Raw genomic sequence first — 15092 nt, forward strand, 5'->3', positions numbered from 1 at the left:
TTGTTTGTTATTTGTGCGCAAAAACATCGTTTGATTGAATTTCGCCATTTAGCAAAATGCGTACTATGCCTTGACAAACCAATGCTTTTAAACATATCTTTGATTTGAAATTGCAGCTTTTTATAGTTTGTACGGTGACAAGCAATAAAATCCATTTATTTTTATTACTATCAATAGGAAATTTACAAAAACGTGTACGTATTGCGAAAAAATACAGTTATTTTGCACTTTAATCTTTCGTTTTATATTAAATACGTTCGGTATTTGGCACAAGACCGTTGTTCATTACGGCATCAGCTAAAAATGATTAATTTCACATTTTTGAACATTGGCTCAATGCTTTTGTTTCATCATTCTAAAAACAAAATAAACGTCGAATGTGATGTGCCGTTACGAAAAACGTCATTGCAATTCGGAACAACGTAAACTATACACAATAACACTGAAATTTCGTTCCAACGAAATGCCTTTGTTTCTTTGGCTCTTGAAGTTAGTTCGGCCTGAGACATCTTTGCACTTGGCGCAACACGCTGGATCTGAAGTGCCCCTACATGTGCATGTACAGCGCGGCACAAACGCATGTGTTCATTCTTGCTCCATTTTACAGTCAAGCTTCCGATGATTCAAGGTGAAATCTGTTGTTGGCATTCGGCGCACTGGTACACCCTGGAATTTCGTAATGAGGCAGGTTAAAGTATTGTTCATGCATCTGTGCAGGAATTGTGTGGTAGTGGTGATTACTGGATACAGTTTGCTCCGTATTGTTGTACCCGTTTTCATTGTATCCGTACATGCCATGGTCCAACTGAGCATAGTGTTGCACATTTTCGGATTGGCTACGGTGGATGTGTGCCAAGTTATTTGGAGAGGTTGCTGCTTCAGGCGGGAAGTTTTCAAATTCAGTTACATGCGATGTCTGTGCTATGTTTATGCTGGAAGGAGGGTAGGTTCTAACAATTGGTATGGAGTGATTATAGTCGCCTGCAACTTGATCGTACTGAGAAGAAGAATCGCTCATAGAGAAAGTTGACGTCACGCTTTCGGTTCTGTTGGAGGGAGAACCCGCCGATTTATTGGCTTTCAGCTTCCTGTTTTTGCGCCGGTATCGTAAAGCAACCCCGAACAAAATTATAGTCATCGTCAAAAGGACGGCAATACATCCGACCACTGTCCATAGCAAAATATTGTCGGTTGATGCCACTTCTTGCACTTCTTTTTCTGCAACACCGTACGAGCCCAACAGCAATGTCACACCATATTGGACTGTTGTTGTTGTTTTTGTTGTTGAGGACGGAACAGGTTTTTGAATTATTTGAGGGGTCGCTTTCTGAGCGTCGCAAGGTTTATACTTTGTGGTAAGTGTGTTGCATGAATGGTTGTGATATTCAACAATGTCGGTCAAGGTCAAAGTGCTGAGCGATCGACCTTTGAAGAAGTCCGGTTTGCTGCAGATCACGTCGAACATATGAACGTGTCCCTCTAAATCCTTCATTTCCTCCAGAAGGAAACGCTGAGAAAGTAAACGGTTGGTTATGGGATGTCCTACAAGTTTAAACAATCAAAGGACGTACAACATTAGGATGCAAAAACCAATATAATAAAACTTATTTAAAAGTTTAGCTACCTGGTAGGGAATGATTTCGCAATCGCAGTGCCACTCATTTCGATCATTGATCGTTTTAAGGTTTGATGTGGATTGCATACGGCGAGCCAAATTCCTCACCCAGTCTGGTTTCGGAGTTTGCAACTGGTTGCCGGTGAACGAGAGCTGAGTGAGTTCTCTGTCACCCAAAGTTAGAAGTATTCGATTAAATACGAACATTATACTCGAAATTAAAGGCATTCTGAGGCTATAGTTCGTATGACAAGAAAATAAATGCAGAAATGCTCAACAACAAGTGGTGCAAACCCGAGGTAACATAAAGTTAAGTCAATATTGACAGCGGCGCACAAATGCACTCTTTCATTGGTCCAGACAGGGGTGTATTCGTATATCAGTTCACCTCGCTTGGTTTAAATAAATGAGCGACTGTTGAACTGTGTCGCGTGATGCTGATGTCAATATTTATTCAGTCGCAAGATTTCGCTCGAGCGGATTGCCGCACATTGCAGCGCATTTAGCATGGACTATAGTAGGCAATCAGCAACTGTTCACACAAACATTGTGTTGCAAAGCGTTAACGTTGGTCTGTTTGACGCCTGAATTCATTTGTTTGTTGACTTACGTTTGCATGAAAAGGTCGCGATCAAGGCATGACAAATTGTTGTTGTTTAAGTTGACGACGTCAAGTTTTGGACTGTTATGGAAGGCGAGCGTTTCAATCTTCAAAAGTCCGTTTCCTTCCAGATTTATTTCCCTGTGTGAAAACTACATTTGAAACACTGGCCTTAATTTTTTAAATGGATTAATTGGATAATTCAGGATCACGTGCGCTTTTCAAGCGATTTCCTTGTTAAAGCTGAATCGATACACAAGCGTCTGGACCCTATAATCTTAGAAACTTTTGTCAATGTTACTGCACCATCGTTAGATCAAAGCCACTTTTATATGACAAAAGAGTAACACGAAATATTATGTTCTCATTCGAACTGGATGCGTTACCTCGATGTGGGGCTCTGTTACGTTGTAAACGAAATCACCAAGTTGAGCATTTGTGTAAAAGTGGTCATTATTAGTAGGAATGCACCGAAAGTTCGGTTTGCCAAATTTATTCGGCCGAAACTAAGGTTTTTATAATTGTTCGGTTTTGGCCGAATATTTTTGCAAAATTCGGCCGAAACCGAAACTTTTTTACTGCATGCAACAATTGGAATCATTGTTCAAACTGCACCCATGTGTTCTTTTTATTTGTTTATTGTCACCGAAATGATGAAAATCAACTTTAAGCAGCTGGTACAGCAGTCGACGTTCTTTCTTAAGTGCCAACAAAGGGCTACATGATATAGGATTAGATCCAATACAGCACATGTTTTGTTTGAATTTATTGCATTTGAGGAGATAGATACCAAAATTAGTTTCGGTTTATTCGGCCGAATTTATTCGGCAACTTTTGCCGAATATTCGGTTTCGGCCGAATAAAAATAATGTTGTTTCGGTGCATCACTAATTATTAGCTGTCATGATAATGTGACCAGTATTCAAAGAAGAAACAGTATTACCTCAGTTGGGGCAAGCCCCTGAGATCCCATAAGGTGAGTTCCTTCAGTCTATTGCCGCTTAAATCGAGCTTGACTAAGTTCACAAGATTAAGAAAGAGTCTCTTCTTGATAATAGTCAGGCGGTTGTGATCAAGAGTCAGAATCCGAAGTTTGGTCAAGTCTTGAAATGTGTTGGGATGAAGGAATTCGATCTGGTTGTGGTTCATTCTGAGGTCCTCGAGCTTTTCGAGGCCTACAAATGGAAACTACCTTTTGTTAGGAGAAAGTAAAGTAATGTTTATTTATTGACTCAGTGACTGGTTTAAGGCCGCTGGTGTGGCAACATCCTTTGTTTGGGATATACGTCTGTCTGGATTTTTATCGCCCCAACTCTGTGGGGGTTTTGGTACAAATTTTATGCAAATGCGCCAGGAAAAAATACTAGCTTCAAAAAGTCATTTATTATATCATTGCACTGCATTAGGAAAAGGTTTTTACAAATGCTAATTTTATCGTAGATTATGATGTACTGAAGCATTTGGATAACCAGGGAGAGATCAATAAAATCAAGTCTGCGGATCACCATATTTCGGTGCATCATAGCAAAAATAAGCACGTAAGCATGTGTTCGTACGAACCTTTGAAAACTTTGGGGTCAACACCGGTGAGGTTGTTGTGCGATATTCTTAGCATTCTTAAATTCGGACAGTGTGAAAATGATGTGGGTGGCAATCTGGTCAAGGCATTACCATCGAAATCGATTTCCTTGAGGCTCCCATACATCATCAGCATGTCTGTTTAAACAAACATTAGTATTTAATTAATCAAACACGTCACTTCAGCTTCAAATCCAAGAATACTATAATAAATTTATTAGAAGTACAAAGTGATTGAGTAGGGCAATGGTGTAAAGACTGAACCTTCGATGACAGTTGCCGCAATACTGGGATGGTAAACTGCAATGGTTCTTACATAATAAACAGTGTTTTTTCTATGAAAACCATATCTTTTCTTTTAGGCACAATATATCATGTTTTTGTTACAAACCCAACGAAAAACAGAAATGATGCTGTCGTCGCTATTAGCAACATGATTTTTTGCTTTGCAATTGCTACTTATGCAATCTAGCAACAACGGATATGTAATTTAATAGGGTACGCTTTTAATTCGAGATCAATTGTAGATTAACGCGCGTAATGCCTTGAGAACTCCTTAGGCGTATCAACATGTATACCATTTCACTATATTTACGTCAGCGAAACTTGCTCTCCATTATTCACAATAACGCAACATGAAATGTAACACCGCTGAAGCGAAAAGTATACGGCGTCCTTTAGAGCTGTACAACCCATTGGGGGGTACGAAGCGATCGAAGTCTCAGGTTTTACGATTACGTGACTGTTTACATTCGGGAAAAGTTTAACCTCTGCTTGTCGCTGTGGGAATTACCCGTATTTTCATAACCCGTTCTGCTTCTAGTTTCTGGGCATAATAAAAAACGTTTACGTTTCTTTTTTTTACGAGGTTGGAGTACATCAATAAACCCGAAATGGCGTTTCACTGCTGCTGGTGCAGAAAGTAAAGTCACCTGCCCTTGTAGGTGACTAAAAATCTCTTTGTATGACGTATGCATAAATAAATGTTAAGCTGTCTTACATAGTGGTTATAATTTTTAACATTTATTGCGTCCACTGCGCAATCTAAAAACTGCATTGATATAAAACCCATACCAAAACAATATACTCCATTGAATAGTTAGCTATAAATATTTTTTGCGAGGTAAATAATAGGATTAAAAACCATCGAAACTTCCTTCGACTTACCAACGTTGATATGTTGCAAACAACTTTGGTTGATATAAATAGCTTCTGCGTATCTGGGATGTACGAAGGACTTTTCTACGAACGGAGAGTTGGGATCAGGAATGTTAGTTAAGTTTGTGCCATCACACCACAGCTCCAAGTACTGCGTCAGGAATTGACACCTATGGAAGTAGATTTGCAATACATAATACACTAAGTTTGTCAAGAAATATAGAATGTACAAATCGCCGTTTATTTGACATTTTAAATGTGAATTCGACAATGGTTTATTTCCACCTACCAGAAATCAGCAACTTACTTGGGATGTTGCGGTTTCAAGCATTGTCTTCCCAACACAGACACGCCTTGTGCATCCACAATTATAAGGAAAAATAATGCAAATGTTGAGTGCATTGCATTGATAGGTGCTACGCTATTACTAAACCTAAAACCTAGAAGGAGTAAAATAAACACAATAATCTTTACGTTCTGCTTTTGTGCTTGTGGTGGGGAAAGAGTAGGGTTTATCGCCAACGTTGCATTAGGATTGACTTCGTAGAGGGGCGTGGCAAAGGTGTGTCACCGCAACGCCCAACGTTATCAGAAAATTCTGAATAAGAACCCCCACACTTTAAGATTGCAATCACTTAAAACTTTCGTTTGCACATATATGACTGTAAATACCCTGCTAAATACACAGAAGGCGTTTGCAGTCAGCGTGCAACCTTCGAAGAAGTCTGCAAAACCTCAAACCTCCTTTGCAAACAACCTCCTCAGGCGGCAATCATTAGTGTGGTCACATAAAGTAAACAAGAAACTTGGCTCGAAGTAAGATACGGAACGTCGATAGAAACAGCGGAAGTTTTTTTGTTTTACACGCGTTCTGCAGACTAGGAACCTTCGTCTCGGAAATCACACAGGGATAAGGTTTCATTCAGTTCTGTACAAGTGCGGCAGGCGACAACGCTCTTTTGTGGCAGCTACAGAATACAAAGCAGCGAAACTGTTAAACTAAACAATACTACTACCTCTTTGGCTGCGTTTTGATAATATTACCCTGGTACAGTAGAACACGACCTTTTGACAACATTTTGCTAACCATCGGCTATCAAAAAAACGCTAAAACGTTTTGACACATGCGTGTGTAGGAAAAACACATTTAAAAAAGTTTATAGCAGCTTTAGATTTGCATTGGCTATTTCCAGGCGATATAGTCAGTGCATCGGTCATGTAAACAAATCCTTTTAATATTCGAATAAAACTTATGAACCCGTTGCAGCCACAATGCTTGGAGGCGCGTCGCCCTGGGGACAAGCGGATGTTGAGCCACTAATCTCGTTGGATACCCGGTATATTTGAGACAGTAGAGACCCCCTTCAAAGCGATGACGTCACCTTATCGCGACCCAGCCTTCATACCATTGTCCTGGGACTTCTACTGTTTCACGCACCTGCTTTAAAGTCAGCTTGGGGTTACGGAGTTTTTGACTATGACACGCCTGTCATTGTTACAAACCTTTACTTCTAAACTGAGATATAAAACGCTGACAAACAAGTCATGTGCGCCAGACGAGCTGCTTCGGAAACTGCTGTATGTACAAAACTCTGAGCGCCATTGCGCAGCAAGTAGTATGTCACGGCAATGTGCAAACACAAGCTCTTTGCTTTCGCGCTACAGTGTTTGGGCTGGGGAGCATTTGCCCTGACGGGATAGGCTCTCTTGTGATATTTTCCTTGCGCGTGACTGAATTCCCCTTGAACCAATGTACCCTTAATGCGGAGGTAAACCTATTGTTGCGTATTATTGTGAAATTTGTGGAGTCGGTTGTCGCTGGCGCGTATCTCAACATAAACGTTTTGCCATTATTTAAATTACCACCAAAGGCAAATCTGCTTTGCCAAGTTCGACGCTTCGGCGTGAGCACGATGTCTAAAAAACCTTATCATGGGTGTATTTTCAAAATACGCGGGCGTTTTTTACCGTTTTTTGACAAACTGCGTACTTATGTGTAAAGTATTGTCCTTCTGGTACAGGACCACGAACGTGCAATCAATGCGGTAACTCCGTGTAATGACCTCTCGGGTAAGGCTCATGTACAGATCGTCACGCTTAGCCGAACACACGCGGAGAGAGCAACACATTTACATGCACAATTAAACACAAATATGTATCACCATGTAATTCAAAAGTGGCTCAGAGTAAACACACCCCCAAATTGTAAACCATCATTGACTAAAATTCTTCGTAGCAGTTAAACCAATACCCGTTCCGCATGGGTTAATTGCTCACTAGTGCGAAGGTTACCCTATCAGTGAAACTTGGGTTTCGACGCAACAAAACTGAGGTATTACGGTGGTTTAGCCGAAAGCGAAGTTCACAGACAAAACCAAAGTTGCCCGAGTTCATGAGTGCCACCTCTTTGCTTTGAAATAAAAATGCACGTTCTCCTATCCATTTTAGTGGAAATGCCGTGTGCGATTTTTTCATTAATGAAATCAGAAACAACTTGCATTCAAATTTTAGAACTAAATATATTTTTTTCAATTTGCTATTGTATACGTTGCCATTACATACTGCATTGCAATTTGTCCCCAGCGGAAATGCACATTAATAAACGTTTAATCATATTTACACAAAAGCTGCAAAAAGTTGTTTCTCCTCACTTAATTCATAATTGATTTCTCGTTTCATTGCGAAATGTTTGCACAAAATTATTAAGAACCGACCAGCTACGAACCGAAAGCGGTTATGAAAACGCTGACCGGAGACATATTATACTCACAGCACATTATACATGCCAAAATCCGAAAAGCTTTGGATAAACTCTTTGGTAAAGAGACTGTACATGATGGCAGGCGCGTTGCGTACTTCGTTATGTCAACTTTGTATTATGACGTTTAAAAGCACTGAACACGCAATAGGCGCGCTTTTAAGCATGGTTGTGAACATTTGACTAATTTACAATTTAAGTAAGTCCCAGAAAACCATCGGTCTGTTTGGTATATAGACCAACTAAATTTCTACATCTTACAAAGGATTTTTGCCTGAAGTACAACAGATTTATGCCTGAACAAATGCTCAAATTTCCATGATGCTTTGTCGAAGACAAATTTTTATTTTTATTGAGATGTGGTATTTATCATTGCTAAAGTGTACGCATATTCTTGGAGTTTCCATTTGTCCGTTAGAAATTTTCGCTTGCTATAGACGTTGTGAAAAACACCACCAGTCGTAATGACAAACAGGGCAGTTTCCGCGGAAGTCACTCGAGGTTCGCGGTTTGACAGCTAAGGAAGTCATTTGTCACATTTTCAAGCCGCAAACATTTGGGCACAGGTTAACGTTGCATTCGCAAGTTTGTAAAACACGCATTATAATATCTTCAATGTATATCAAAAATTAATCGGTTTGACAATCAGTTACGCCAATCTGCTTTTAATCCTCAGTTCAGACGTGAACAAGAAATCCGTATAAAGCGTGGTCATCACTTTCCTCATGATACCCGAACGTGATAAAGTACTTAGATTGAAAAACTAAGCAAAATATGTTCCATGCAATTTAATTAATGCAAAGTAGCATTATGGACATGGATAAAAAATTAAGTTACAAGTCGCAAAATGGAACGTGGATGTAAAACGTTGATACACACGTGACATGAATTCGTTGCATCACGTACTTTGTATTCTTATACTGCAGGGAACGCTGTGGCATTGGATGATTTGGGAAAGTGGCCAACTGTGCTGAAACGGAATTGTACAGAAGAAGTACAGACAACCTTGTGAAATTCTGCACCTGTTTTATTGACACGATGATGCTGGTTCAGCATTTTCATCAAGAGAGGAATTGGCCACAACAGGTGTCAATTCCCACATCGATGATGATAAAGTTAGTATAATACATACATCTACAGCAGTCACGAATAACTGCCTTCATTTTTGGAAGTTGTGACGAAGATGTTTCAACTATTTTTCATCGGAATTGCTGGTCTCTCGCTAGGTGAGTAGGATACAGTATATAGGAAGTAGTATGTCGACAACAATGCGGTGGTAAGTTTTATCGAACTACCATGCTGCCTGGTTTCGTTTCGAAAAATTTGATATTTATGTCACGTTATATTAAATTATCGAAGGTTGTTGGTATTGCCTTTGTGTAGATTGTATCTTAATTTGGGACATAGCTGTTTTTTTTTAAATTGCATTTTAGGATAGACGTAGTGAATGTTTTTATCGCTTATCAGGTGACAACATAATGTATGAATACGTAAGATCAGTATGTAAACAAAGCCCCCAAATTGATGAAATAAATATCACATATTTATCAAAAATGACACGAGAAAACACCAAAACGTAAGTTTTTTATAGTAATATATATACAGCATAAGCGGCATATTCAATCGTTCATGCCCGATCAAAGTGACTTTAGTTGGTCTGTAACGTTGCAATAATGCTATTAAACCAGATTCTTTGTGCATGCTTTATTTCCACAGTCCAAGCAAGCGACCTATCTTGCACCATGCAAGGAGGTAACTGCCAGGACTACAGATACTACATTTGTAACGGAGGATATGAGACGGGAATGTGTGATGGAGACTCAAACCAACAATGCTGCTTTCCCTGCAACAACGCATGTAAATATTTTAGTAACATATTTTATTATTTAAAAAAAAATACTCTCGTGCCATTGAACTATTGCGAGATCAGTGTAAGAAACCAGATGACGTCATTGCAAAGTCACTGCCTAAGACATTTAACTGTACGTAAAATAGTGAAAAATATTTGGGCACCGCTGTGTTGTAACTTATGATGATTGGCAAAATCTAGGTCAGAATGATTTAAGTACTTGGGACGATTGCTGCGACACAAGTTGCACGAGTCAAGGCGGCCAATGCTATGATAACTCCAACTACTGTGATGGTTATTATCAGTCGGGCATGTGTGGAGGTCCTTCGAGCAGACAATGTTGTCTTACATCGTCTAGCGGAGGTAAATGGAGTGAAATTATTATTGTATTATGTTCGTGTTTTTGTTGGTTGTAAATAACACGTGGATCTCAAGCACTAATTTTGTATAATTGCAAAGTATTTCATAACCTCTTGGCACAGAAACAGGAAACTTGTCAATATACAGTTTTCAACCCATAACCTACAAATTACAAAAACAATAAACAGGTTGTGCCACAGTCGAAAGTATGCTCGTAATTGGTATCTCTTAATGACACATAAAAAAATAAAATTGGTATTTAAATTAACTACGCAATAAAAAAACATGGCGTAAAAATTTTGCAACGACGTTTGTTTTAGGAAACGAACTTCAGTATGGCGACATCAGAAACGTTGACACAACTGGATGCTCATCAACAACTGCAAGTCAAGACGGCTTGTGGTATTCCGGTAAGATGTTTTAAACTGTAGATATTGTTACGGGCTCATCCTTTTTTTAAATATTCCTACATTAACAAACATGAAACTAGCTGGATCAGGAAAATAGTAGTATCGATCTGATACTATATGCGTCATTTGTTACATGTACAGGAGTGGCTGCTTCACGCGAAATGGCGGAAACCGATTCTTCAGCTATGGAACAATACAAATCCATGATCGAACAAGCAGGAGCTCAACTTGGAATCCAGCCGGCCGTCATTGCAGGTACAAATGTTAACCGAAAAAGGTTTGTTTTTAAACGCATTATATGTCTTATTTCGGACCATCGGTACTTATGATATCAAAAATTACTGAAACCAACTTTTAGGCATCATTAGTCGTGAAACCCGAGCAGGTACAGTACTCGGTTCTGACGGGTATGGTGCAGATGGACACGGGTACGGGCTGATGCAGGTGCGTTTTAAAGGTTTACAATAAAATGGTCATGATAACGTTAGAGACAAAATTCATTTGAAAAATTATGCAAATATGTAGTGTTCAAATAACAGCACGAGTACGACTGCTACCTGAGTTTGTGTTTGTATGTACTGTGTCATGCGGGTTACTTTAACTACATCAACATCGTAGTTATGTACAGTGGGACTTTACACTTTTCGAACATAAGTCATTTATTTTTCCCCTGATGTGCTGTTGTGATGTATTTTTGAATGCAGAGGATACTTAAATTGGTAAACCGAACTGTTATACACGCACAGGTTGACGACCGTTATCACACAATTCAAGGTGGGCCATACTCGTTACAAAACATCCTTCAGGGGACAGGCATTCTGATAGATATGATCAACGGAGTGTCAAATAAACATCGTACATGGTCAAAAGACATGAATCTCAAGGGTGGAATTTGTGCTTACAACAGCGGCGTTTCCAATGTCGACACGTACGAGAACATGGACCAAGGTACAACAGGCAACGACTACTCTAACGACGTGACAGCCCGCTCACAGTACTACATTGATATCGGTTATTAAGTACTTGCGTGCTTTAAGTCCGCTTGTAATGTGAAATGCAATAAACATTGAAATTAAATGTGGTATTGTGCTCACTCGTGTTGTGTTGTAATGTGAACTGAATGTGAGGCCAGAAAATGTAATTGGGACGAATATTGCATTGATTTTATCAAGCGTTTTTGATTTAATAATTTTTTGCCTGCAATAGAAATTGGCTGTACCTGGCGACTCTTGCGACACTTGCGACATGCTTAGCATTTCTGTTACTAATCGTGCTTTCGGAAACTTGTTCCTTTAAAACACACAAGCGGTAAACAGTAAACGACAGATATATGGTTAGAGTCACATGAAATTAGCAGAAACACAAAAACAGGGTGTATAATTGCGTGATTTCGTAAAGCTGAACTTACCCCCGTAAAGCAGCCAAGATGGTTACGAAATATCGTTCGATAAAAAGATTCTTTGCATTTGGCATAAACTGTCAAGGGCCAGTTTAAAGGAAAAACGTTTTTGGTATCGGGAATAATTATGAATGTTGAACAAGATAAACGGACCGCAAGTTTGCCCAATCGCTCGACTAATGGTTAGAAACGAATTAAAACTTCTGGAAACCAGATGGCGACTGCTCCAGTTTGCATAGATTGTGGCCATCGAAATGAAGTTGGTTTCACTTAGCAATGCGATTAGTGGTTTTTTGAAGAACAGGAAGCAAAACTAATGAAGGCAAATGTAAAACATCCTATATGCTCCCGAGGCATCAAGTTGGAAATAACCAGGTTAGAGAGAAGGTAGTTAATAATATGACTTATGAATTTAATGATGCAGAAGACAGGTGAATCGTCACGATGAACTTCAAAAACCACCTAACAGCATTTCCTTGCCAAATGCCAGATAGAGTATAAACTTTGAAACGATATACCAAACTATATAATGATCAATTCTTTATAATTGCGCATACCAGTAGATAGATGCATTTAAGAACACACACTGTTAAAGATAAACAATGTACACTATTCGATCGATATGCACTAAGCTACGTTTAACGATCCACTGCAATTCGAAAAATGTACGTTGGTGAACAACAGAATTCTGTTAAAAAAAATCTTTTAGTCCTCCGGCAAAAGTTTGGTTGCTTCCGAAGTTTCTGCCTCGAAGCGACGGAAGGGCAACTTCTGAATTATCATAAGAACAGTGGCGAAAGTGACCATACCAAAGGGAAAGGCCAGAGAAGCGGCCGCTCCGGATTTCGCAAGCAATAATCTTCCCAATAGAGGATAACATAGACGCATAATACCCACACCAATCAAGTTGAGCATTGTTACTTGAAACGGGGGCAGGGGATAGGTAACTTCAACCACCAACTCCAATTTTACTATAGCCGCTGTTCCTAAGAAAAAGCCCACAAGAACTACGCTTGTGCAAACTGTAGCTAATGAGTTAGTTAATATGCCGATCAACGCTAATAAACTTGCTATTGAAAGCAGTATTAAAGATATAACTGCGATTGCCCTGTAGCGTTTTGTTTTTGTGATAATCGGTCCCGCAAAACAGCCAGATACAATAAACATTACCCAGGATCCCATCAACACAAAACCAGCTGTTGAGTTGAGATTTTTTTCGTTAGGAAACTGTTCGTGAAGCACTGACGAGAGTAGAATCGTGTAGTTTCGTAGGACCGGATTCACAATTCCTAAAGCAGCCCAGATTGTCAGGAAATGCCGATCGGTAAAAAGATTCTTTACATTTGTCATAAACTGTCGCAGGCCATCCTTTACAGAAACAGCTTCAGCTCGTGCACGAGCTTGACAAATCTCCGCTTTGGCCTGTGCAATGCTTGGAGGATGATCAGGTTTGTCTTTGACGAATATCATTACCAATATAAACATAACTACCAGAATACCAGTAGCGGTTCCAAATACGTAGCTCAGTTTTAAACTAACAACGTTCCTGCTATCTGAAACAAGTATCAGGTTGGACAATGCCACAGCACCGCAAGCTTCCCCAGCCGCTCTGCTAATGGTTAGAAACGCATTTACATTTGACACCTCTTTAGCTGGAAACCAAATGGCGGCTGTTGCAGTTGGTATTGATATTGTGGCCACAGAACTAAACCCAACAAATGCTTGTCCTGCTATAGCAAGTGGAAAACCGTTTGGAATCCAAATGGATGCGAAATCAAGGATGAACCCCAGCAGTAACAACACTACCATCGTTATGGCTGCTGATTTGTATCCAACTCGAGTAACATAAAACGAGAATGGAACTGTCATTGAGATGTACACCACAGCTTGTGTGACTGTCAACCAGTCTATTTGCCACGGATGTACTTGGTAGAACTTTGCGAGAACATTGTTGGCAGACCCGAACAAAGACTGATTAAATCCACGAATCCCGATGAGGAAAAACATGATACCCAAAATCAGAAATCTCCTTTTGTCAGTCTTGATTTCATGGTTGGGTTTTTCATCTTCCTGACTTCCGCTAATTTCTTTCATTACCTTTTCGCTGTTTGCCATTTTTTCTTACAAAATGTGCAACACTTTTTTTAAACAGAGAGCATCAAGCTGCATTCATTCAAAATCTATTTGTCACTGCTACAAATTGTATATTCATAACTTCAATTTGTGCTTCTTTCGTGGCGGTTATTACGCGTCATAAAGAAACAGTTATATTCAAAAGATATCTAAGCAGTGTAGCTGTGCGTTAGGCATTAACACATTTACCAAGCACAAACACCGACCATTTTCAATATCTTCTTCATACGCATGCAATTATACAACATATCCATCCCGGTTAGAGACAAATAATCCTCCCTTTTTCCATATTATTTAATTCATTACATATTTGACTTTTCCCGAACACTTTATTGTTTCGCTTGCATTTAGCCCTCCGACTTGTCAAACAAGTAGAATTTTACTGACAAGAAACGTGATTTCCTCTGAGCATTTCCGCTGTTAGCTCTCTGACTTGCCGAACATTTTTTTTAGTGAAACCGCTCTGAGCGTTGCGCGATCGCTTGGTTTTTTCGCCAATTGCTGGTAACGGACGCAGAAGCGCTCGGATTGGCTGGGACGTGAATTTTTGCAGACGGAAGCTGCAGAAATCGTTCTTCTACGGCCAGTTCCAAATCTTCGTCGGAAACGTATCGAACGCGTAATTAATCGATTTATTGTCGCCAGATTGGATCTCAGAAAAACACTTTAAACGTGAAATGTTCGACTTCCAATACATTTCACACCTAGCGACCGTCCTACAGCTGTGTCTGGGTCCACGTATGAAGTATAATCGATTTCAATGTCGGAAATACTTGTTTATGTTACGTCACGTGTGCTGGTAAAGTCAACAAAGTATAATTTGTTACTCGGATTTTTCTGTCGTTGAGGAGTTTTCCACGTAAAAATACAATATGGCGTTGGGGGGGCGCTTGTGTTGAAGTAGAATCTCCTGTAATACCTCTTTGGGTTACTTTGAAGACTTCTCCACAGCACCTTTTAGTGTATGCACCAGTCTTTCCGCAGCGCCATTTATTGCAAGGAAATATGGTGATCCGGTGAAATGAAAGATGACCTTTTGTTAGTAAAAGACCAGGTTTAGCAGATATAAAAGCTTGTGCATTTTCCGATACAATCGTGTAATTTACCATGTGTGGATTGTGGTTTCGATTGTCTTCTTGCCGATTGAATAAGTATTTGTTATAAGCTTCATTATTACAAAATAGTAAATTGAATAGACTTTCTGTTAGGTAACCTCATGGCATAAGAGACT

General features: G+C 39.5%; 3 protein-coding genes across 4 annotated transcripts; 1 reads left to right on the plus strand and 2 right to left on the minus strand.

Annotated features, from left to right (window-relative positions):
- Positions 1-160: 160 nt before the first annotated feature.
- LOC145913042 (uncharacterized) lies at positions 161-5388 on the minus strand. Of its 2 annotated transcripts, XM_083000555.1 has the most exons (7): positions 5260-5388; positions 4962-5122; positions 3777-3932; positions 3160-3391; positions 2226-2357; positions 1625-1781; positions 161-1510 (listed from the first exon to the last, which is right to left on the minus strand). In XM_083000555.1, the coding sequence occupies exons 1-7, from the start codon at positions 5352-5354 to the stop codon at positions 608-610; spliced, it is 1836 nt and encodes a 611-aa protein (XP_082856681.1). In that variant the 5' UTR covers positions 5355-5388; the 3' UTR covers positions 161-607. The 2 variants fall into 2 exon arrangements, with proteins under 2 accessions (XP_082856681.1, XP_082856682.1); XM_083000556.1 differs by lacking the exon at positions 2226-2357.
- Positions 5389-9820: 4432 nt separating this feature from the next.
- On the plus strand, positions 9821-11348 carry LOC145913587 (lysozyme g-like). Its single transcript, XM_083001305.1, has 5 exons — positions 9821-9922; positions 10240-10329; positions 10471-10584; positions 10688-10773; positions 11076-11348. The coding sequence occupies exons 1-5, from the start codon at positions 9871-9873 to the stop codon at positions 11346-11348; spliced, it is 615 nt and encodes a 204-aa protein (XP_082857431.1). The 5' UTR covers positions 9821-9870.
- Positions 11349-12433: 1085 nt separating this feature from the next.
- On the minus strand, positions 12434-13843 carry LOC145914533 (choline/ethanolamine transporter FLVCR2-like). Its single transcript, XM_083002353.1, has one exon. The coding sequence runs from the start codon at positions 13841-13843 to the stop codon at positions 12434-12436; it is 1410 nt and encodes a 469-aa protein (XP_082858479.1).
- Between the last annotated feature and the right edge of the window lie 1249 nt (positions 13844-15092).

The sequence above is a fragment of the Ascidia mentula genome, chromosome 9 (genome assembly GCF_947561715.1).
Source record: "Ascidia mentula chromosome 9, kaAscMent1.1, whole genome shotgun sequence".
Taxonomy (NCBI): Eukaryota; Metazoa; Chordata; class Ascidiacea; order Phlebobranchia; family Ascidiidae; genus Ascidia; species Ascidia mentula.

Coding starts and splice junctions, on each gene's coding strand:
- LOC145913587 (XM_083001305.1), top strand. CDS start 9,871: ATGTGTGGAGGTCCTTCGAGCAGACAATGTTGTCTTACATCGTCTAGC. Junction 9,923..10,239: donor TCTTACATCGTCTAGCGGAG/GTAAATGGAGTG, acceptor CGTTTGTTTTAG/GAAACGAACTTCAGTATGGC. Junction 10,330..10,470: donor AGACGGCTTGTGGTATTCCG/GTAAGATGTTTT, acceptor TTACATGTACAG/GAGTGGCTGCTTCACGCGAA.
- LOC145914533 (XM_083002353.1), bottom strand. CDS start 13,843: ATGGCAAACAGCGAAAAGGTAATGAAAGAAATTAGCGGAAGTCAGGAA.
- LOC145913042 (XM_083000555.1), bottom strand. CDS start 5,354: ATGCACTCAACATTTGCATTATTTTTCCTTATAATTGTGGATGCACAA. Junction 5,123..5,259: donor TTGAAACCGCAACATCCCAA/GTAAGTTGCTGA, acceptor CTACTTCCATAG/GTGTCAATTCCTGACGCAGT. Junction 3,392..3,776: donor TGACCCCAAAGTTTTCAAAG/GTTCGTACGAAC, acceptor TTCCATTTGTAG/GCCTCGAAAAGCTCGAGGAC.